This window comes from Ambystoma mexicanum, chromosome 11 (genome assembly GCF_040938575.1).
Source record: "Ambystoma mexicanum isolate Mex_15411 chromosome 11, UKY_AmexF1_1, whole genome shotgun sequence".
In the NCBI taxonomy this organism is placed as follows: domain Eukaryota; kingdom Metazoa; phylum Chordata; class Amphibia; order Caudata; family Ambystomatidae; genus Ambystoma; species Ambystoma mexicanum.
Genome location: NC_090934.1, coordinates 1,402,062,282 through 1,402,087,102, shown reverse-complemented (window position 1 = coordinate 1,402,087,102; position 24,821 = coordinate 1,402,062,282). Strand labels below are relative to the sequence as shown.

The following is a 24,821-nucleotide window of genomic DNA, read 5'->3' as shown; positions in this document are numbered from 1 at the left end:
CTACCGCCTTATTAAGGGTTACCACCAGACTCGTGATGAGGCCCTATATCTATAAATGTAAGTGATAATGTCCTCTTGTGGTTCCTATGCTCAGGAAGTATATAGTTTTAAGGCAGGAGGTTGTAGGAGAGAGCGTGTGGCAGGTCCCTGCTCACTCGCTGCTTGCCGGCTCAGAATGCCGTGGGCGGGAGCTGCCACTCGTTTCTTCGCAGCACTTCCCTGGGACTTCCGTCGAGACCTCTTAAGGTCCTTTACTCTACAGTGACACATGATACCCACTGCTGGCCTCGCAATGACCGCCAGTCCAGACCCCCAAAAGCAACAGGTCATCAATGCAAAGAGGCCGAAGCCAGGTTGCACGGCACATTGAGAGGGGCTGCCTCGCGAAGTCAGTGTTCTGGTGGCTTCACCGACTGGGGTGCAGGGGTTCATACACAGTCCTGAGAAGGTCGAGAACATGAGCAAGGTCTTCTGCAAGCTAGACAGCCTACGGCGCAGGCGTCATGTATTTATCCATGTATTTTCTAATTATTAGCGTTCCAGGGGCCAGAGAATTTATGGGTAGAAACAAAGCAGAGCCAAAGCTTGGAGGTATGGTTTCGCCCTGAGAGCCAAATGCGATCTAGGCCTGCATAGGATGCCTTCCTGGAACACTGCCACCCACCGTAGGTCCTGCCCTAAGTCTCGTTATTGGTACAAGGAGACATGTCATAAGCGTCATGGCCGCAGTACAAGGATGACACGCACATTTGTGAAGTATTGACAATAAAAATAAAAGAGGAACGATCTCGCTGTTCTAGATTATGCGTAGGTATGGATGGATGACTGACTACAGTTCCACTAGCTGTCAGAGGGTGGCAGTGTCGCTTTAATTCACTCTGGGGTGAATGAAGGTGATGCTTGAGTTGGGCTGGACATTTGCAAAGGCACTGGAGCTGAGCCAGAGCCAGGCACTTGGCTCGAGGCCAGGCTCGAACTGCACTGGCTCTGCCACCTCTACTTTATATCCACACACAGGGCTGTCAGAAGATGTGGTGAGGCCCGGGGCAAAACATTTGGTGAGGCCCCCTTACAGTTTTTTGCACTCGGCCAGCGGCGGCATATCCGCACACAGGAGACTTGAGAAATCTACCCTTGAGTTTGTGTGCAGGATCCCAAATATGGTTTATTACTACTTTCTCTACTGAAGAAAGGTTCATGCCAGACTAACTTTTTTATCATATGAATAAATATATATAAGATGGCATGAGCTCTCCACTGCGCCACCTCCAATTCTCTGAGGGTCAATCACTTTTCCAAGCAAAGAGTTGAGGGCAGATCTCTTTCTTCGGCTGGGGCCTCCCTCTGGAAACAGCCTCCCTGCCTCGCTAAAAACGAGGAGCACCATCTCCGGTTCCGTAAGCACCCCAAGACCTGTTTATTTGCTTCTGCCTTCTTTCTTCCTCTCCCTTGCTGATCACCTGCCTGATCCATGCACTGGTCACCTGGTCAAGCTCTGAATTCGGGCCCAGGTTCCTGCCTGTACGTCCTATTGCAATCCCGCACTGCCTCTTGGCTCCCCTGCACTTGTGGTCTGTATCTGTTGTATCTGTAACCCTACAGTCCCCGCTCTTGCTCGTATTGTCCACCCGTTGGCTACACTTATGAGTACTCACACTTGCCACCAGTTGGCTGCACTCTTGGTTCTACTTTGTTCCTGCACTTCTGCATCCTACCCCACCCTCGGCACTTCTCCCCTCCCCATTCCCTGCTCTTGTACGATCTGAATGACACAAGGCCTAGTAAGATCTGTGTTTTGTCCTACTCTTTTGTTTCTCCCTCCTTGCCTTGTCGCGCCTAGAAACACTTGCGTACAGGCACGTTATAAATGCCATATCATATAATTAAGGAGCACCCTGCCCCTGTTTGCGCATTAAAACACACATCATACACAGTGACAAATGATGTACAGTGGAGGCTGGTACATTTCTGAACTTAAGAGGCTTAAATGTTTGTTCCAATTAGTCAGGATCAACAGAGCACAGTGAGGGAGCCCAAACCAAAGGGTGGCTTGGGGGGGGGGGGTTCTCACTCCCAAGAAAATGTTTGAAACATTGGGTTAAAAGTATGCATTTTATAGCACTTTCTTTGCAAAATTGGGTAGAAATCCACACAGTTTGCAATTGGTTTTGTATGGAAGCACATGGAAATTCCCAATAGTTGCAAATCACAAATTGTGCATAGGAACATTTTCCAATACATTTCATGCCGCCTTTCCACACAGGATATGCTAGTATAAAAAGATATTCATGCTGGTTGTTCTAATTATGCTGAAGCAGGCTGCATCAATATTTGCCATTATTACCATGTACGGACTCCCAGCCAGTAAAAATGCCATGCCACAGAAAGTATATCCAGGCTGACTGTGTACCATAAGTGTTATTACTGGCTAGATTGGCCTACATTCAAAGTGGGCCAATTTAGCCAAGTAGTATGTTTGCTTTAACCTTGATGCATAGTCCTGTGCATCAAGGGTAAAGCAAAAAGAGCACTGGCAATGCTAACAGTGTGGGCATTTGTGTAGGCATGGCAAAGGCACTTCTGTATTGGTATTAGCTGGCCATTGATAGTGCCAGTGCAAAATGGTTTGAGTACCTGAGCAGCTAATAGCAGTGCCTCGTAAATGCCTAATACTTATACATAAGCCAAAACTGTTGGCTTTGCCAATGCTTATTTTTAAAAGAATTTCAGCGAAAGACATGCAGGGTGTTTTTAAATTGAGTGGCCAAAGGCAGACCTGATTAAGACATTTTTATTACACCAGTTACGTGTTTACAACTCCAATGAAGTCATGAACTCTTATAAGACTCCTTTGAGGAAACACTTGCAGGCACATTGAGGGCAAAGTTTGATGGCTAGCCATGTTTAAAGCTAGCACAAAGAGTTCCAGTGAGGAGTTGTTTTGGGTGGGGAGGACAGGGACTGGGTGAGAATGCCATAGGGATAAGCATGGCCATGAGAAGTCATTTCACTGTTAGCACCTGCATTCATATCCATACACTTTTAGGTAATTGAAATTGTGATGTGGGGTTAGCACTTGCATGCTAGGGGAGTGATTAGAAGGGAAGTGGTGACATGAGACATCTCATTCTCACAGCAGTCCTTAAGTGTGATGTTTCAGAAATGAAGGCAAGAGGTAGCTGCTTGTAACATTGAAGCTTCACCAGAATAGTCTCATTCGAAAAGTGGAAAGATTTTAGGTGCCCCCACACAAGGAAGTTTGCCCCTTCCTCACAGCTACTGACGTTAGCACCTCTCCCAACATTTGAAGTATTAGTCCCCTTTCCCCCCTGACATTTTAGCCTAGGTGCACCTCTAATGCCATGAGCCCACCCCTTAATGAAGTGGCCCCCAGGGTGGCTACATTTAGGGGTGGTGCTGAACACACACTCACAAAAAACACTTTCACCCATGCATTCAACCACCAGTTACACAACTCCATACATGCATGTATACATAAAACCAAACACAGCATTGACACAAACATCAACATGCACGCATGCATTCATACATACATACACATATACATACTAATTTAATTTAAATACACATACACACTTTTAATTTAAAATAAAAAACACTTACCTTACCTCCATGCACCCTTAAAAAGCATCCACGCAGCCGACACGTAGACATGCTGCCTGACAAGAGAGAACTCCTCTCCCATCAGTCAGCGGGGTCACGCTGAGCAATGTGAACACACTGACTGACAATAGAGAACTCCTCTCCCATCAGGCAGCGTGGTCACGCTGAGCAACGTGAACACACTGACTGACAAGAGAGAACTCCTCTCCCATCAGTCAGCGTGGTCACGCTGAGCAACGTGAACACACTGATTGACAAGCGAGGAGTCCTCTCTAATCAAGATGAACACACTGACTGACAGGAGAACTCTCCTGTCAGTCAGCGTGGTCATGCTGAGCAACGTGAACACACTGACTGACAAGAGAGAACTCCTCTCCCATCAGTCAGTGTGGTCACACTGACAACATAACACACTGACTGACAAGAGAGAACTCCTCTCCTGTCAGTCAGCATGGTCATGCTGAGCAACGTGAACACTGACTGACGAGAGAGAACTCCTCTCCCATCAGTCAGCGTGGTCACACTGACAACATGAACACACTGACTGACAAGAGAAAACTCCTCTCCTGTCAGTCAGCGTGGTCATGCTGAGCAACTTGAACACACTGACTGACAAGAGAGAACTCCTCTCCTGTCAGTCAGCATGATCACGCTGACATGAACATACTGACTGACAGGAGAGGAGTCCTCTCCCATCAGTCAGTGTGGTCACACTGACAACATGAACACACTGACTGACAAGAGAGAACTCCTCTCCCATCAGTCAGCGTGGTCACACTGACAACATGAACATACTGACTGACAAGAGAGAACTCCTCTCCTGTCAGTCAGCATGATCACGCTGACATGAACATACTGACTGACAGGAGAGGAGTCCTCTCCCATCAGTCAGTGTGGTCACACTGACAACATGAACACACTGACTGACAAGAGAGAACTCCTCTCCCATCAGTCAGCGTGGTCACACTGACAACATGAACATACTGACTGACAAGAGAGAACTCCTCTCCTGTCAGTCAGCATGATCACGCTGACATGAACATACTGACTGACAGGAGAGGAGTCCTCTCCCATCAGTCAGCGTGGTCACACTGACAACATGAACACACTGACTGACCAGAGAGAATTCCTCTCCTGTCAGTCAGTGTGGTCACGCTGAGCAACCTGAACACACTGACTGACGAGAGAGAACTCCTCTCCCATCAGTCAGCGTGGTCACACTGACAACATGAACACACCAATGGTCGAAGTGAGCGGGAACGGTCGGGAGCGGTGCTCCTATACTTTTTTAAATTATCTTGTACAGCTCCTATACTTTTATTTTAAAAAGAAACCGTTCCGAAATTGTTTTGTTTTAAAATAAAAGTGTAGGAAGAAGTTGAAACCTTCACTTTCAGTGCACTGCACTGACGTTCCCTTAAACAGCAGGTGCAAGTGTTTGGGGGTTGTATTGTGTGTGGGAGAGGTTGTGGCAATGAGGTTTGTGGGGAACAGGGGCAGGCCAGCAGGGAACATAGTTCCACTACTTCTTTTCGTACACTTCGACCACTGACTGACAAGAGAGAACTCCTCTCCTGTCAGTCAGTGTGGTCACGCTGAGCAACGTGAACACACTGACTGACAGGAGAGGAGTCCTCTCTTGTCAGTCAGCGTGTCCACGTTTTCAGCTGAATGACGGGAGGCAGCAGAGCTCACTTCTGAGCCCTGCTGTCTCCCATTATTTTGCTGTTTGTTGCGGAGCCAAACGGCTTCACAAGAAACAGCAAAATCATTGCAGGGGCAGCACAGTCCCCCGTGTGAATAAAGGACACGGGAGACTGTGCTGCCTTCCACTTAGGAGAGGGGGCCGCGAGGCCCCCAGCAAGCGCGAGGCCCGGGGCAGTTTGCCCCCCCTGCACCCCCCTCGTGACGGCCCTGTCCACACACAAACTGACCCTCAGCGACCCTCCACAGGCTCACTCTCACAAAGTCATTCTGCTGCCTTACTGGCTCAACCTACCCCCTCCTTAGTCCAACTCCCACTAAGTCCCCAGGCTCTTTGCCTTCTACGCTCCCCTTCTACGTTCCCTTTCGCCAAAGCTGTTAGAAGTTGGAGAGCTTTATTTGGAGCTCCACTGCTCCACTGTTGATGCCTACCACCCCTGCATCTAGGCCAATGCCCTCCGTTGCTCCATCCTCTCCAGGAACCTGGACGGTCTTCAGAGCCATGCAATTGGTTCTCAGAGGCCTCCCATGTGTCCTGGGCCTGCAGCCTCATGGAAGCTGCGCAATACACACTCAGCCGGCCAAGGCAGCCAAGACGACAGTCGATCTGCACAGACCACAGAGCCACCATCAGCTGTACAGCCAGCTGTTTTTTGGTGTTGATTTATTTATTTATGGACATATATAGCGCACCTCACCCAGCGGTATCTAGGCGCAAACACAATTTCATATCGCGGAAGCGCGACATCGCAAGCTGGCGGTCAGTACTTTGGTTCCGCTCATATTGATCATAATAAGGGTATGCTCATGTGTATCACTACTCTCAGGCCCAATACTGTGCACCACCCACGCACCACGGGGCAGCCTCACCAAGCGGCAAGAGGCACAGTGCTCTATGGCATCATATGGCGGACGGCCACAACATACGTTGGGCGGCTGGAGGAAGCAGGTGGAGTTTGAGATGGTCTGGCAGCCAATGTCCTTGCTGGCAGGCAGCTAAACGTCCTGGTGTGCCTGGATTTTTACCAAGCAGCAGGTGCAGGTGCACCACTTGCAGCTCTGGTGGTATTGTCAGCAGTAACAGTGTTGGCTATGGCAGCAGTGCTGGTGGCACCCCCAGGGACATGCTGCCTGCAACACTGTGGTGTCTGGAGCCACCTTCAGTAGTCCCTTCTTCCTCTGACTTGGTTAGTGGATCCCTTGGTGGACAAGCAGGCAGCACACAGTTACTGGCATTACAAAGTGATTCAAGACAGGGCCAGCGGGTCCTGCCATTCAGGGTCCATCGGTATGTCCTTTTACTGGGATGTAATTGTAATCGTCATTCATATAGCGCCCTTTCCCCATTTGTATGGCCTCAATGAGCTTTGTGGTTGGAACGCCTTCGGGGACCGAAAGTCCATGCATGGGAGATTCTAAGAGTTAGGTTTAAGATGGATGATGCCTTGCTAGTACTGTGAGCTATATCGTATGTCTTGGTGCTCCCCTGCCCTGGTGATGTGTGCATGCAAGCTATGTGGAAGCCCTGTGGAATGTTCATGAGTGACATGTTTGTGTGTGAAAGCCTCTGTGTGTTCCCTGGTTGTCAGTTGGTGAGCTGAGGGCCTGTGTGAGAGGGTGCCAGTGGATATCTCCTATGTCTTCCTTGGCACGGGTAAAACAACCCCCAGGTGCCGGGTGTCCAACACCCCGGACGGCGCGTAGTCAGGTCAGGAAGACACCAGCAGGCACTGCACCAGACTCACAGTCAGGTCAGAACCCACTGGCAGTCACTGCACTGCTCACACTCACACACATGTTGGGCCCCCACAAAACCCAACCAATGGTGCGCTAGGCCACAAGCTAAGTTTACAAGACAAGACTCACAACACTATCGCTCAACAAGCAAATGGGAGGGAGTTTCTGGACAGTATCATGTTGTACTGCGTCACGGGGCCCTATGGGGACTGCTGATTCTGCCCATGCATACTGATGTGCACTCTCGCCAGGGTGACTTGTCGCTGGTGTGGAGCCTTGCAGGTTGTGATAGCAATAGTCAGCATATGACATTTTCACCCTATCCCATTCAGTGTAGGGGGTTGTAGGTGCCACCTCTGTGTAGTGACCTGGCAGTACTAGCTTTTAGTCTGCTCAGCGTTTGGCTTTGTGGCCAGCAGGTCAGTATCCCCTGGTTTTCCCCACCACCACCACACTTGCATCAAGCCATGGGATTTGCTAGGTCTGGAAAAGACCCGGGGCTAAGCTGATGTCGGCTCTGTTGGGACTGGGGGCTAGCTAGTCTTTTGGGTGTAGCTCCTGAGATTCTATCCGGGGCTACAACCAAAAGATCAGGGGCTATAGCCCCTTTAGCCCCCCCCCCCCCTAGCAACGCCCCTGCATCAAGCTTGCAATCCCACTCCCAGACGATGATGGACCCACAATTAGCGAGTACGTCTTACCCGAAGAGACGACTAGAGAATAAACATACCATCTGACCCCTATGGAAGACGGCCCACATGTGGCACGGGGTGGCCTTCCACTATCGATGCAGGGCTGATCCAGGGTGCTCTATCACTCGCCCTCCCCTGTGCATTCTTATTACTCTTGAATGTCCACCCGCCTTTACACTAGACGTACAGTCCCACTGCCACACGCAAGCCAGAAAACACCTAGCCAAAGGCATTACAAAGGAGCTAAGGTGACACGGCACAGCTTACTACACCTCGCCCACAAGACTGGACATTTCCTCAAGTGTGGCTGGCACTGAGCACATACAGACACACGACAGTGGTCTTCAAATTGTGGGGCTGGCCTAGAGGGGCCTGAAGGATGGCTGGGGACTGCAGAGATTGCTAGCAATAGAAAACATACACAGATATGGCATCTGGGGGGCTCGGCAACACTATTTTTACTCAACAGAGGGGCTCAACAACTACATTTCTACTCAAGGGGGGCTCTGCATAAAAACGATTGACTAGATGCCTAGATGCCTTTGGGTTTCGTGCGCTTTAAAAATGTATAAATAAAAAAAATACCACTGCCATGCGGACACTTGCGACTATGTGTGTGGCACGTTCCATCTATGCTCACAAACACCACCAAGGTTGCCACTTGCTGCGTCCTCTCCAGCACTTGACAACACTCCCCCATCTACTGCACATGCAGAACCGTGCACCACGAGGGGGTTGAACGTAGGGCTGGGATGCCCTCCTCAAGAGCATGTGATATCTCAGTGCAAAACACTATGATCCTTTAGTTTGCGCTCCCTTCACTCCCTGTGCAACCTGAAAACAACAGTATGAGCTGCGTTGCCAGGGCAGACAGTTGGGTATTGCCAGTGTTGTAGGGGTCTGGCTGCATTGGGCATGAATGCTGGATGGCTCACCGCGTGACATGTTGCGACAGGCACGGTTAACACAGTGGAGTGTGCATTACTGTCTGGTTACGGAATGCATGTATAGCACAACGCGCCATCCCATTCTGGAGCCTCTACTCCAATCCTCCTTTCTGGTAACCGTTCTGGGATTTCCAGTCCTGGTTTGGATATGGTTGACTCCAGGTGTATAAATCCAGGAATTTGGACAAACAACATGGTTAGACGTGTTATTCACCATATGGTAAGGGGAAGCTTGGCATGCTGGTGCTTGAGTTTGTGTATATTCCCTGAGAGAGGCGAGGGATCCAGTGCCTTGCATGTCAGCCAGTTCTAGGTCCCAGCTGTCTCCTTCCAGGAGTCCAAGGGCGGTGGTGGCACAGTCCCTCAGCTGTCACCAGGGTCTCCCATGGTTAAGGCGCCTACTGAGCCCCACACAACTGCTCAGCTTGCTTTGATCCCAATCATAAAGGCGAAACAGGCACAGTCCAACATGTATACCTCCTTTCCAGTTCAGGGGCAGCGCAGGCAGAGGGCAGGCTGTGATCCTCAGCAGGGGTGTGACCTGGTGCGCACACAGTCCAGGTAACAACAGTACTCTGGTACTAAAATAAAGAATGCCCAACCAAGGTTCTAAAAAATAGGTTATTTAATTAAACTAACAATAAACGCACACAACTAATACAAATACTACCCGTCCGCCCCTGTAAGGGAAAACACAGAAATCGAGTTTAAAATAAAGGAGCATTCTGGGTTGGTAGAGAGGTGCTTAGGCAAGGGTGCGATAGAAAAAGGTCAAAGTTATTGGATATGTCTTTTAAAAGGGTAGAGAAGGGGGCTTACAAATCATTAGAGTGCTGTAAGGCGGACCAAGAGGACAGGGCCACTTCAAATACCTTTCTGTAGTGGGGGATGGAGTCTAGGGAGGGAAGTATAGGTGGGCAAGATGAGACACTCTACTATATATGTCTATGTAGCAAACCATTGACCCCCCTTTACCTGTCTCGAGTGACCCCTTCTCTCCCTGTAGCATGTTGGTCGCCAAGGCTTTGTTGCATTGAAAAGCGGTGGGAAGCTCAGGTAGAGGGAAGGCAGATAGCAAGGGATTGGCCCCGAGAGTTAAAACGCTAGGTTATGATTTACTTATATTTTAGCAATTCAAGAGATGACACTCAGATACACTGACAACAAGGGGACTCCTTTACGATGTGTTTAGTAGTTTGAAGATGCGCAGTCGGTCCCTAGGTATGGTAGTGTTTATTTATATAGAGCCTACACATAGGCAAGTGTTTCAAAGCGCTCAAAGAGAGTGGGAACATGGGTAAAAGATAAACAGTCGCTCAGAGCCCTTGAAATTCTAAGATGATAATAGTCTGCACAGGCAGAGTAAGTGCGTAAAAAATACATTTAACAGTTTGGGAGACAGCACATAGGCCTGGCGGCGATTCTGCAGTTTTAACAGTGCAATTTAGGGGTGAAGACAAGGGAGAACAGACATGCGATCTTCAGGCGCAGTGCGTACAGATCGTGCAAGTGCACAGAGGGTCACTGGGAGGGGAAGGATCAAGTGCACCCGGTCGGTTGAGACCAGGGGAAGTGCAGAAACAGGGAAACAGGTGTAACGGAAAAATCAGCTCCAGTAAAGCAACAGTTGTAAAGCTTTCTTTTTTATAGAAAACGGTTAAAATACACTTATTTAGATGAAAACCTAACTGTTCCTACGTTTAATACTACCCCTATCTAAGCAGCAGTATAAAAACATTAAAAATAGTCTTTAAATGTACAAAGTATTGATATTTTATTTCTATCCCGCTCGTACACGAGTGTTTCAGAGCGCGACAAGGCAAGGGAGGGGAACAGGGGAGACCAAAACAGCGATGTTACTAGGCCCAGTGACATTGAGAACGTGCAAGTGCATGGCAGAGAGGGAGGGGAAAAGTGCATGGAAGGGGGAGAGTGGAAAGTGCAGAGCAGAGGAGAAACAGAAAATAAATAAATAAATAAATAAATAAATAGATAAATAAATAATGGCAACAAACAGTGGTAGTGCAGCCAGCAGTGGCAAGTGCCGGGTTTAAGACAGCAGACAGGGTAGGTCTGATAAGTGCAGGAAGAAAAAGGGGAGGACTTTATGGGTACAGATACAGACACCAGTGCAAGGGGTGGCCCAGAGGCAGTGTGGGAGGGTGGCAGGGCGAGCAGGTACCTGGGCCCGGAGGACAGAGGTAATCGATACTCATTCCCCTTCCAAATTGCTTTTAGTTACTAAATTATTCACTTGAACATTCTTATGTTAGGCCTTTCTCATTGCCCCATTGGTTTATTGTGTAATTGTTTTCCTTTTTTTGGTTATTTGTGATCAAGGTGAGTTCTATTAATTGATACTATTTAATTAATCAAACAAAAACATATATATCCTTTCAACAGATATCAATAAACACATTTACAACTTTCAACAATTGCAACTCTTCTTCATAGGCGTGGACAGAATGTGTAATTACAATACATTTGTAGACATACGAAATGACAAAGTAAATGAAGAAACAAAAATAACACGTTCAGAAATTGCTAGTCTTTATATCTCTCATGGAAGCGCAAAGTCTGAATTTTCTTAGTGTGTCTGTGTGTTACTCCGTGGATGTTATTCTTCCCTGGTGTTAAAACAAGACCTATTGTGGTGTAGTATTTCCTACAAAGGTCCTTCACCCAAGGACAACATTATACAATAAAGCAATGGGGCAATGAGAAAGGGCCAACTTAAGAAAGTTCAAGTGAGTTATTGAATAACGCAGCCCAGCTCCACACGCTCAGGAGGCCCTGGGGGGCTGCTCGAGTCTGCGACACCCTGGCAGTGCTGTTTGCTTTCCCCCCCTTCTCTTTCTTTCTGTTCTCTGTGTCTCTGTCTGTCCTCTTCAGCTGCCTCTTCCAGCTGTCACTTTTCAGCTCTCCTCCTCTTCATGTCCCTGGCAGGGGACGCGTGCCCATTGTCCCTCAGTCCCAAGGTTCCATGTGCAGACATGCCAACATTCTGGAGCCCATGAGAGAAAGATTTCACCACAGAAATCGAGAGAATGCATTTTCCCCATAGGATTGCATATGGGATGATTTTTTTTAGGTGGGAGACAGTAAAAAATAGCACTGTTTTTAATGAAAAAATCGGGAGACTCCCTCCTAATCGGGAGGGTTGGCATGTATGCATGTGTCCCCCATGGTGGGAAACGTGGTACAGTCAGGTAAGTCAATAGGAAGCACACACATTAAATAGAAGCTTTTAAACCACTTCTTGTGTCTTGTCTTTCCTTATATATTTATTTATTTATTTAGATATTTCTCTATAACAATGGCCCTCATTACAACACCGGCGGTAACCAATGGCGCTATTAGCACCATGGTTGCTGCCGGTATTGTAATGAGTCAGCCATGGTGCAATAGGGAATTACCACCCCATTCCAAGGTTGGCGGGGCGGTAATTCCCCATGCACCATTGGCCCTTCCACATTCCCATTTTTGCCCCATAGGGCTCAATGGGAATGGGGAAGGTGGTAATTACGTTACGGCAAATTGCGGTACCGTAATTACCTTCAAGGTCCCTTTGCGGGTCCCTACTTTAACGGCTGGTCCATACCAGCAGTTAAGGTCGGGAGCCGCAAAGGGACCTTGTAATTAGGTGCTAAGGGGTTAACGGCGCTGCAGCCTTTTACGGCGCCGTTAACCATTTAGCGCCAGGGTCGTAATGAGGCCCCATGTGTCTGCCACAGGCTGGGATCATCAAGCAACATGCTAATCACTGTCAGATGATTCCCGCTGGGGATCAGTTGGAGATCCAAGTGCAAGAGGAGAGAGAGATCTTAACTCCTTAACTGCTGAGCTTTAATCAAGCCTATACAAAATGGATGAGCATACTCGTCCTTAGCACTAGCTCAGAAAGTGTCACGACCCTCGACCAAAACCCCCTCTGGCAAACCCATTGGCCAGGTGGAGTCAGGAATCGGGCCTCTAGAGCCTGGCATCCTCTTCAAAAGCCCTCATGGGGCCCGTCCTGGCACCTATGGCGCCAGGCTCATACACCATGAACAACAATGTACTTGGAAACTACTTTATTGTATTGTCAGCCAACATGGAGGCATCCACATAGCTTCGTTCCCTAAGAACCAAGCTATGCGGTCTAGTGTTTTGGGTGTGGCAGTCCTGGAACTACTTTCCCTGGTACTACTTTACCTGGGCTATATAAACCACACCCTGACTGCAGAACATGCTTCGTGTTACTTTGCAGCTTGCAACATGACGCTCACCGTGTCCAGCTATTCCCTTGAACCTCGGAGAAGCAGAAGCTGCAAGGAGACAAAAGGAACATCATTAGCAGCAGCATCTTACCTGCAGTCTTCATCTTTAAACACTCGTAGCTACTGAGAACAGCTTAATCGAATCTGCACGCCTCCCGGACAGAACGACCTGAAAGAGGAAGATAGAGGCAACATTAAAGAAAGCAGTAGAGACATTTACAAATTATGAATTGCTCAAAAGGCTTACCTGGCTGGTCACCTCTCGGCTGGCACCACTCTAGACATTCCACTCGCGCCGAAGAACACTGCGACCTACAAGGAAGGAAAACACAGGTTAGCAAAGGCAAGACTTTGCAGCGCAGCGCATAGCGCTTACTTACCGCATCATAGCGCTCTTAATGCGCCATCATTTACCAGCGGAGCTCAACCAAGCCAGTTCGCCGCGCTGAAGCTCCACATACTTAAGGGAGAAAGAAGAGACATTTTAAACAAAGAAAGGCATGCAGGATAGCAACAAAACTAAAGAACAGCAATAAGACCTACCTGAACAATATCAAACGGGCCGGAGTCAGTGAAGTAACTGGACTGCACTCGCCCATGAAAGACAACACGCCCCTGCAAAGAAGGCAGGACGGAGAGCACGCCTAATTCTACCACAAGGCAGAACCTTCCCTGCATACCACATCAGGGCAAAGCTGAGAAGCATACCAGCGAGTATCCCGGCTGGGTGGCGTCCCTGTGGATACCAGGTGAGCATAACAGAACACAAAGCCTATCATAACAAATCCTCCTGGGCGCCATGGAGTCATCAGAAATGGACCAATTGGCCCAAAATCCTAGGAGAGCTTCGTGCTGAGGTTCATTCTGCCCGACAAGAGACTAATGCCCTCCGGAGAGACCTAATAGTGACCAAAGAACGCACTGAAGAGATTAGCAGGCAATACTTGCAATCACAGGCAGGACAGACGCCTCTACCTGGAAGCAATCCAACGATGCAAAACCCCGCCATAGCACCCACTCCGGTACAGATAACGTTACCTGGAACAGTGCCCCTGGCACCACCAGAAAGGTTCTCAGGCGACCCACGGAAGTATGCGGCATTCATCAATCAGTGCCGCCTTCACTTTCTTTGTAGGCCTGGAGCATTTCCAAATGACCAAGCTCAGGTAGTTTTTGTCTTATCATGCCTGAGTGGTAGTGCAGCAGATTGGTCGTTGCCGTTGGTAACCCATGACGGTCCTCTATTACATGACTTTGGGGGGTTCCAGGGAGAAATGGAAAAAACGTATTGCTCGCCATACCCAGGAACAAGCAGTAGACAATGAACTCTTGTCTCTCCGACAGGGGAATCAGGACTTGTTAACGTACATTCCTACCTTCAACAGACTGGTTACCGAAGCTAGGTGGCCAGAAGACAAAAGAACCACGTTATTCCTTCGAGGCTTACAAGGCGAATTAAAGGACGTCTTACCCCAGGTGGTTGATCCACCCAGAGACTGTGCAGAATTCATAAATCTGGTCGTGCAGCTAGAACACCGGTTGCAGGACCGAAAGGCAGACCGGTCTAAGATGGACCCTTGGACCGCGTATGTTCGACCAAGGTAAAACACACCCCGTGTACCTGAAAATTCTGTAGAACCCATGCAGATTGGAGGGATACGGCATCCGTTAACAAAACAAGAGTGGGACAAAACAAGACAACAACAGCTTTGTTTGTATTGTGGGAAACCAGGACATTTCCTGAAGGACTGTCCAGTAAAACCCCCAAGAAGAACAGTCAGGGCACAGAGAAGGATGAAGCTAAGGAATCGGGAAACTACCAAGCTCGACAAACGTAGAGGTAAGTTTGTCGAGTGAGAAGAAAGAGTTGCTGACCTCGTACTTTGCAATACCAGTGATCTTAATTAACCACCAACAGTCGTCAAGAATGCATACCGCTGAAGTATACATCGATAGCGGAGCAGTTGGAAATTATATTGATCAAGAACTGGCAGCAGAGATTGGGCTTCCTTTGTGTACTAAGCCAACTATGGACAAGGTAACCACCGTGGATGGGACAGAAATCGCTTCCGGACCAGTAACCCAGTGCACAGACAGGGTAACCTTGCTGTGCCAGGACGGACATCGGGAGTCTATTTCATTCGATCTCATCAAGGCACCTAAGTTCAGGCTAATACTAGGGATGCCATGGTTGGTTGCTCACAACCCTTTGATAGACTGGCAGGCACGAAAATTAACCTTCCCCGGTGACTGCTCCCCTGCCTGCTATTACCAAGAGGAGAAACCTGACGTCTGTATCCTCATGACTCCCGGAGCGACAATATCAACCCTGGGAGCAACTAATACCTTGCCAAGTGAATACCATGATTTCCAGGATGTTTTTCCGAAAGGACCAAGCCAATACATTGCTGCCGCACAGGCCCTATGACTGTCAGATCGACCTTGTTCCTGGTGCACAAATCCCTTACGGCAGGATCTACGCTCTCACAGAACCAGAAAACCTTAATTTGAAATCCTATTTAGACCAGTACCTTGCAAACGGATTTATCTGTCCTTCGAAGTCCCCGCAGCCAGTACTTTGTTCTTCGTACCGAAAAAGGAAGGAGACTTGAGAACCTGTATTGACTACCGCGCATTGAACCAGTTCACTGTGAAGAACCGCTACCCCTTGCCACTAATTCCTGAGATGCTAGACCAAGTTAAAGATGCCCAGATTTATACCAAATTGGACCTTCGAGGAGCGTACCACCTGGTCCGAGTCAGAAAAGGAGATGAATGGAAAACCGCCTTCCGTATTAAGTACGGCTTGTTTGAATATCAAGTCATTCCCTTCGGGTTATGCAACGCTCCTTCGGCATTCCAATATTTTATGAATGACGTTTTAAGGGAGTTAATTGATGTGTGCGCCTTAGTGTACACAGACATCATCTTAGTATACTCAGCCTCGGAACAAGATCATGTCAGGAACGTTCGTTCAGTCCTCACCAAGCTCCGTCAACATTGCTTGTTTGCAAAGCTTGAAAAATGCTTTTTTCACGTCACTGAAGTAGAATTTCTTGGTTTTATCCTTACTCCAGGAGGCATCAGAATAGACGTGCACAAGGTAGATGCCATTCTGAAATGGCATTCACTGACGTCTTTGAAAGGGGTACAAAGCATGCTGGGCTTTGCAAACGTCTACCGCCAGTTCATCCCAGACTTCTCTCATGGTTGTGCACCCAATCACAGTACTATTACGAAAAAACAATAAAAAGTTTGATTGGACCGAAGAAGCAGAAGAAGCCTTTCAGGAACTTAAACAAAGGTTTACCTCTGCTCCAATACTGCAACATCCTCGTCCAGACCTCCCTTATGTCATTGAAACTGATGCGTCCAGTCTCGCATGGGGGCTGTCCTTTCACAGAGAGACCCGGAAACCGGCTAGCTACATCCTGTGGCCTTCTGGTCGAAAAAGTTCTCACCTCCAGAGATTAATTATGCCATCACGGACAAGGAATTCCTGGCTATCAAATCCACCATTAAAGCCTGGAGGCACTACCTTCTGGGGGCCAGACACACCATTACAGTCATCACAGACCACCCAAACCTGCAATATCTCAAAACAGCCAAGGCCCAGTCCTCGAGCCAATTACGGTGGGCCCTTTTCTTCCCCGAATATGATTATGTAATCACATTTCGACCAGGAGTCAGAAACGGAAAGGCGGATGCCTTATCTCACATGGGCATAGATGAAATAGTATATAGAACTCCAGACCCAGTACCTATTATATCTGAAGACAAACTCTTGGGTATCACGACAGCCTTAACACAAGCAGACCTACGAAAAGAAATCCAACGGACAATGAATCCTGATGCCTACCTCGCATGGCAAACTCAAGAAGAACAATTTACCATCAAGGACCACCTACCCTTTTTTAGGGATCACCTATATGTACCCAAGAAGGAATTACAATAGCATATTATTTCAAACTATCACGATTCACTGATCGAAGGGAATCCCGGGATCGCCAAAACCCTAGCTAAGGTGAAAGAGAACTTTTGGTGGCCTACCTGGCGTAAGAACATCCTTCAGTATATTCAGTCCTGTGGTGTCTGCGCACAAAATAAATCAAAGAAACAAAAACCATCTGGTCTCCTACAACCATTGGACATTCCTCCAGTTCCATGGCACACTCTTTCCCTTGACTTCATCACTGATCTACCTCCAAGCCAAGGTTTCAACACCATCCTTGTAGTTCTGGACTTATTCTCGAAGATGGCCTATTTTATTCCTCTCAAAGGCCTCCCAGACACAGCCACTTTAGCAAAAGTGTTCCTGGAGGGCGTGGTTAAGCTACATAGCCTCCCTTTCGTTCTGGTCTCTGATCGAGGCAGCTAGTTTGTTTCAAACTTCTGGGAAAAATGCTGTGCAATGACGCAGATCGAAGTTCGGCTATCTCCCAGTCACCATCCCCAAACGGACGGCCAAACCGAGAGAACTAATCAGACACTCGAGCAATATTTACAGTGCATGCTGCACCACGAACAAAGGAATTGGAAAGACCTACTATGGATAGCCGAATATGCATATAGCAATTATTTTCATTCAAGCACTGGACAAACGCCCTTCTATACCCTTCATGGCAGACATCCACATACCTCTGAACTAGACCTTCCAGCAAGCTTGGAAATGCCAGCGGTAAAGACTCTACACACAACCATTACTGAGGCTTTCAAAAGGGCAAACAAACACCTTATTCATGCCAAAGAAAAACAAAAGAGATTTGCCGACCAACACCGGAAAAAGGCCCCTGATTATCAAGTAGGAGACAAAGTTTGGTTAGCCGCTAAATTCGTACCCATCAAGGGAACTCGAACCTTTCAACCCAGGTTCTTAGGACCCTATACCATTAAGGCAATTATCAACCCAGCAGCCGTGAAACTAGATTTACCACCTAATCTACACATCCACCCGGTATTCCATGAGACCCTCCTGAAACCAATGCAACCCGGCACATGGATTGGGACTCCACCTAAGCCCATACTTGTTGACGGAGAACCAGAATTCGAAGTCAAAGATATCTTGGACTCTAAATACTCTAGGACCAAGCTATATTATCTTGTCGATTGGAAAGGATTTGGACCACAAGATAGATCCTGGGACCCCAGTGAGAATATCCACACACCACGTCTAATCAGGAAATTCCATCGGAACTTCCCAACCAAACCTGGGCCAGATAGAAGGAACCCATGGGAGGGACCTTAGGGGGGAGTGCTGTAACGTCCCTCTCCCAAAACCCCCTCTGGCAAACCCATTGGCCAGGTGGCGCCAGGCTCATACACCATGAACAACAATGTGCTTGGGAACTACTTTATTGTATTGTCAGCCAACTTGGAGGCATCCACATAGCTTCGTTCCCTAAGAATCAAGCTATGCGGTCTAGTGTTTTGGGTGTGGCAGTCCTGGAACTACTTTCCCTGGTACTACTTTACCTGGTCTATAGAAACCATACCCTGACTGCAGAACATGCTTCGTGTTACTTTGCAGCTTGCAACGTGACGCTCACCGTGTCCAGATATTCCCTTGAACCTCAGAGAAGCAGAACCTGCAAGGAGACAAAGGGAACATCATTAGTAGCAGCATCTTACCTGCAGTCTTCATCTTTAAACAATTGCAGCTACCGAGAACAGCTTCCTCGAATCTGCACGCCTCTCGGACAGAACGACCTGAAAGAGGAAGATAGAGGCAACATTAAAGAAAGCTGTAGAGACATTTACAAATTATGAACTGCTCAAAAGGCTTACCTGGCTAGTCGCCTCTCGGCTGGCACCACTCCGGACATTTCACTCGCGCTGAAGAACACCGCGACCTACAAGGAAGGAAAACACAGGTTAGCAAAGGCAAGACATTGCAGCGCTGCGCATAGCGCTTAGTTACCGCATCATAGCGCTCTTAATGCGCCATCATTTACCAGCAGGGCTCAACCAAGCCAGTTCGCCGCGCTGACGCTCCGCATACCTAAGGGAGAAAAAAGAGACATTTTAAACAAAGAAAGGCATGCAGGATAGCAACAAAACTAAAGAACAGCAATAAGACCTACCTGAACAATATCAAACGGGCCGGCATCAGTGAAGTAACTGGACCGCACTCGCCCATGAAAGACAATGCGCCCCTGCAAAGAAGGCAGGACGGCGAGCACGCCTAATTCTACCACAAGGCAGAACCTTCCCCCCAGACCGCATCAGGGGAAAGCTGTGAAGCACACCAGCGAGTAACCCTGCTGGGTGGCGTCCCTGTGGATACCAGGTGAGCGTAACAGAAAGCTGCCATTTTTCTTGAGTGTGACAAATGGCCAGGGGGCAGGTTGCTTAGGCTGAAACTATCATAGATAGAGATTTTAAAAGGTCTGGGTTTAATGGGCTCTTTTACAGATAAAGAAACCTGCTCTTTATGCAAAAGGGATTAGTCTATGTTAGGATATGATATTGTATTTGTATGTCGCTCGTACGCAGGTGTTTCAGAGAGTGACCAGGATAAGGGAGGGGATTAAGGAAGAAACAAAAACAACAATCTTACTAGGCCCAGTGACATTAAGAACTTGCAAGTGCATGGAAAAGGGAAGAAGGGGGAAAGTGCATAGAAGGGGGGAGGTGGAAAGTGCAGAAAAGACTAAATAATAGGTCAAATAAATAAATAAATAAAGGCGATGAACAGTGGAAGTGCAGCCAGCAAGTGGCAAGTGCTAGATTAGTCAGATAGGGTGGGCCTCATTCCGAGTATGGCGGTAAGGGATAGCGGCCACCGGTAACGAGACCGGTGGCGGTATTCCCTTACCGCCATACTCCGAGTTCCCTCTGCGCCTTCGCCCTTAACGCCTGCTTTGAGCAGGTGTTAAAGTCGAGGGTGCAAAGGGGCCTCCAAGCCAATAACGGTGACCGTAATGAACGCTCACCGTTATTTGCATCTTCCCCATTCCCAGTGAGCCCTATGGGGGCTCATTTGGGAATGGGGAAGAGCCTTGGTGAATGGGGAATTACCGCCCCGCCAACCTTGGAATGGGGCGGTGATTCCGCCATCCACCAAGGCGCTGCCGGTCCGGGTACGGCGTCAACCAAGGCGTTAATAGCACCATTGGTTAGCGCCGTACTCGGAATGAGGCCCGGTATATCTAATAAGTGCAGAAGAAAAGTGGGTGGGGAACTGTATGGGTACAGATACAGGCCCCAGTGCAGGGGTGGCCCGGAGGCAGTGCAGGAGGGTGACAAGCTGAGCAGGTAACCTGGACCCGAAGGACAAATGGTGGCCAGGTGCACGGTGCTGAGAGAGAGACCGATCAGCAGGGGAGAAGGGGGGTGACGGCAGAAGCAAAGAGGAAGGTCTTGAGGTGCTTCCGGAACCAAAGATGGTTCTCCTCAAGTTACACAAATCTCTTTGAATTTGAACAATACGATATATGCCCAATACAGTGTTTCTATGGAAGAACTGCAATTAGTAATCCAGCAGCTAGGAAAACAGTGGCTTTTAAAATAAATAATTTTCCCCATGAATAAGCTGCGCATTTAGCATATATTGTCAAGTGGCAAATTAGCAGTGTTTACATGGAAATATGTATGTAATTGTCCTGTCTGGGAATCGCTCATCCAGCTCCTTCGTTCCATTGGCTCTGGTCAGAAGAAAGCATGCACTGTGCATCACACAGTAGTGTCATGATGTGTGCGCCACAGAGCCTGGACAGGAATCTGAAAGTTGCAGATAAGACACAGAAAATGGACACACATACATTAGCAGCCTGCTGGAATTCACTCTGAAGTGAATCACAAAACGTGAACACAGTGACGTCCAGCTAAAGTTACATTGGAGTGACATTTGAACACACATTCTCAATGTGAATTGAATTGAATTGATATTTTATTTCTATTGCGCTCATACACAAGTGTTTCAGAGCGCGACAAGGCAAGGGAGGGAAACAGGGGAGAACAAAACAACAATCTTACTAGGCCCAGTGACATTGAGAACGTGCAAATGCATGGGAGAGGGGGAGGGGAAAAGTGCATGGAAGGGGGGAGAAGTGGAAAGTGCCGAGCAGAGGAGAAAAAGATAATAATTAATAAATAAATGAACAGAGGTTGTGCAGCCAGCAATTTGGAAGTGCTAGGTTTAAGGCAGCAGGCAGGGTTAGTCTGATAAGTGCAGGAAGAAAAAGGGGGGGCTGTATGGGTACAGATACAGACCCCAGTGCAAGGGGTGGCCCCGAGGGAGTGCAGGAAGGTGGCAGGGTGAGCAGGTACCTGGGCCCGGAGGACAGAGGGTGGCCAGGTGCACAGTGCCGAGAGAGAAACAAATCAGCAGGGGAGAAAAGGGCCAAAGGCAGAAGCAAAGAGGAAGCTCTTAAGATGCTTACAGAACCAGAGATGGTTCTCCTCAACTTTTAGAGTGGCAGGGAGGCTGTTCCAGAGGGAGGCCCCAGCCGAAGACAGATATCTACCCCCAGCTTGTTTCTTTGAAAAACGACTGACCCTGGGAGAGTTAGAGGTAGAGGAGAGGTGGGAGGAGAGGTATTTACAGAGGGATAGTTGAAGATATTTTGAACCCAGGACTCAGAAAGCCTTGTGGACAATGCAGAGGGTTTTGAATGTAATCCTTGCATCCACTGGGAGCCAATGAAGGGATTTCAGAGTTGGAGAAACACGATTCCAGGGCTTGAGGCCAAGGACAAGTGTTGCAGTCCTGTTCTGGATTAGTTGTAAAGGGCGGAGAGTAGAGACAGGTCGATTTAGAAAGAGGCTGCCTCCATTCTCTTAATGAGGCCCATTGTGTCCGGGCCCCCCAAAGGTTATAACTACTTAAAGACTCTATTAATAGCTGTCACTGGAATCCCTTTGTAAAGAGCCTCACGTCACCCCTGTACATCCTTCGGGCACCCCTACCGGGGCCAGACATGCAGCTTGAAGACCATTGTTCTAAGTGATATTGCAGACTTGTATTACAGAATGAGACACACTTAAATAAAGCCGGATCCATCCGCTGTGCTCGCTGTGCTTCAATATATCGTTGTTCTTGCTGTGCTTCAATGTATCACTGTACTTGCTGTGCTTCAATGTATTGCTGTACTCGCTGTGCTTCAATGTATCACTGTACTTGCTGTGCCTCAATGTATCGCTGTACTCGCTGTGCTTCAATCTATCACTCCTCTTTTTCCAGGATCAACTGTTACAATGCACTTCATGCCCAGGCTCCGTTTGGAGGGTTTAAAATGTCGGGAAACGGAAGAGAACTGTACGTATTGTGTATCATAAAATCACGTTGGCAATTAAAATGTTTATTTTTATCCCTCAATGCATGCAAAGCAAGATCAGGCACGTGCCATGTAAATTGGGCTCCGTATTTTTGGGAATCAAATTTTGCTGTCAAAATGTATGATTTTTGGCTTTGGGGGGCGCTCATACAGAATATGTAGCTCTTTCAAATCAACTTTTAAAAACTTCTATCTACTCACTAGCCTTTTTTGTACTATTTATTTATTTATTGCTTGTTTTTTTGCCACTTATTTAAGAAGTAAATACAGCTTCAAAGCGCCCACAGGGCAACAGGGAGGGTACAAGTGGATGTGAAACAATTATAATGCATAAGCAAATAATAAATACAGTGGGTGGGCGGAGGACGAACCTGCTATGCCTTGTGAGTGTTCAGAATATGCAAGTGTAGAAGGGAGGGGGAATGGGATAGGTGCTGGTGTGCTCATGGGGGAGCAGCAGGTGAAGTGCAATGTAAGGTAAGTGCAAGCCTTCCGGATGGAGGGTGTGCCAAGGCAAGTGCTGAGGATAGGCAGAAGCTGGGGGTGATTCGGTGTGGGAGGGCAGAGCCCTAAGGATGCATACGTGTCCTGAACACCAAACAAGCAACTGTGAGATTAGCAGAGGAGAGAGGGGGAAAGGAGGAGGTAATGAGGAAAGTCTTGAGGAGCTTCTGGAATTTAAGAAAGTCCTGCTCAAGACAAAGGGGGGGGGCTGTTACAAAGAAGGGAGCCAGCTGAGGAAAGCAATCAATCTCCTGCCCTATGTTAGCAAAACACTTTACACACAAAGAGTTGGTGCCAGAGGAGCACTGGGGTTTAGAGGGGGGGTATTTAGAAAGAGAAAGTTGCAGATAGAGTGGTCCCGCACTCAGGATGCCTTGTGAATGATACAGAGGAATTTGAATTTAATCTGTGAAGCAATTGGGAGCCAGTGAAGACTTTTTAGGGCAGGAGAGATGCGGTCTGGGGGCTTGAGGCCAAGGATAAGTCTCACTGCCCTATTCTGGATTAGCTGCCGGGGTCGCAAAGTGGAAGAAGATAGATTCAGGAGGAGGCTATTGCAATAGTCAACCCTAGAGAGAACCATTGGTCGGGTAACATTGAGCTTCTGGGGGAGGGTGAGAAAGGAAGAGCTAAAGGTAGGACTACTTGGCAATGTCCTAAGTGTGAGGGAGGAAGGAGAGAGAGGAGTCGAAGATGACTCCAAGGTTTCTGGCTTCAGAAGAAGGAGCAGGGGGAGAGCCCATGGAGGAAGGCCAGAATGAAGGGAAGAAGCCAGCAGCAGGGTTCCCAATGGGAAGGATCTCAGTCTTGCTGGCATTGAGGCAGAGATCATTAGAAGTGCACCAGGCCTGGATGGCAGAAAGGCAGTTAGGGATGATGGAAGGCGCAAGAGGTTAGCAGGAAGTTTGAAGAAAAACTCTGTGTCGTCAGCATAACACTGGAAGTTGGGGGAGAAGGAGGAGATGAGGCGTGCCAGCTGAGTAAGGTAGATGTTAAGGAGCCAAGGCGAGAGGATAGAGCCCTGGGGGACACCACAAGTGGAGAAGGAAGAAGGAGAGGAGAAAGTGCCCAGGATGACTTGAGAGGAGCGGTCAGTAAGGAAGGAGGTCACCCAGTCCAGTGCCCGCTCTGAGATACCAAGGGTGTCGTAGAGCCTTTGTATGAGGATGGAGTGGTTGACTGTGTCAAATGCGGAAGAGAGATCAAGAAGGATGAGGACAGCTGGGGAGTTGGAATCTAGGGATGCAAGCAGTTCTTCACGAGTGTTCACAAGAGCAGTTTCCGTGCCTCTGGATGCTCGCTATCCAGATTGATGGTCGTGGAGACCACCAACAAGTTCAGTGTGAGAGTTGAGTTGGGAAAGGGCCAACTTCTCCATCCGTTTCCCCAGGAAGGGGGTGATGGAGATAGGGTGGTAGTTGGCTGGACAGGTATGGTCTGCTGATAGTTTTTAAGGGAGACAGCGCACAAAGGAGTGCTTGAGGGAGGAGGGGAAAGAACCAGTAGCAAAGGAGTGGTTACAGAGATCAGGGAGTGCAGGGGCAAGAGAGCCAATGTGTCCTTGATTGTTCTGGATGAGAAAGGGGAAACCTGTTTGGAAGAGACCTTCATGGAGCTGATAACTCTGGTGACTTCATCAGGTGAGACAAGGGCGAAGGAGGAGAAGGAGGAAGGTGATTGGCCAAGGGAGGCAAGGGGTAAGGGATGGGTTGGGAGATTGCATAACAAGGCCGTTCAGGATGTCCAGAGTTTTGGTGGTGAAGTGAGTGGCAAGTGCATAGTAGAGGTCCTGAGAAGCAATAGGGGAGGAGGAGACTGCAGAAGGGTTGGCTAGTTCCCTGCAGAATTTGAAAAGATCAGCCATGTTGTTGGATGCGCCAGATTCCGTGTCTGATTGTGGGCCCTTTTCTTGGCATGGATAGAGTCTGTATTGCCTTTGGAGCAGGCGGCAAGCCAGTTTGTCAGAGGGTACGCCTAAGGTTTGCCTCTACCGTTTCGCAGCTCTCAACTTTTGTTTCATGGCTGCAAGTTCTGAGTCGTACCAGGTGTTGCACTTAGAGGCAAGTTTCAAGCAGATCC

At 48.3% G+C, this 24,821-nt stretch overlaps 1 protein-coding gene across 2 annotated transcripts in view; it reads left to right on the top strand.

The window, feature by feature from the left end:
* ALDH1A3 (aldehyde dehydrogenase 1 family member A3) overlaps positions 1–24,821 on the top strand; it is a 205,120-nt gene that overhangs the window by 162,623 nt on the left and 17,676 nt on the right. For both annotated transcript variants that reach the window (XM_069625028.1, XM_069625027.1), the window contains one exon: positions 22,145–22,219. In XM_069625028.1, coding sequence (XP_069481129.1) covers positions 22,145–22,219 — 75 coding nt within the window. The remainder of the gene's footprint in view (positions 1–22,144; positions 22,220–24,821) is intronic.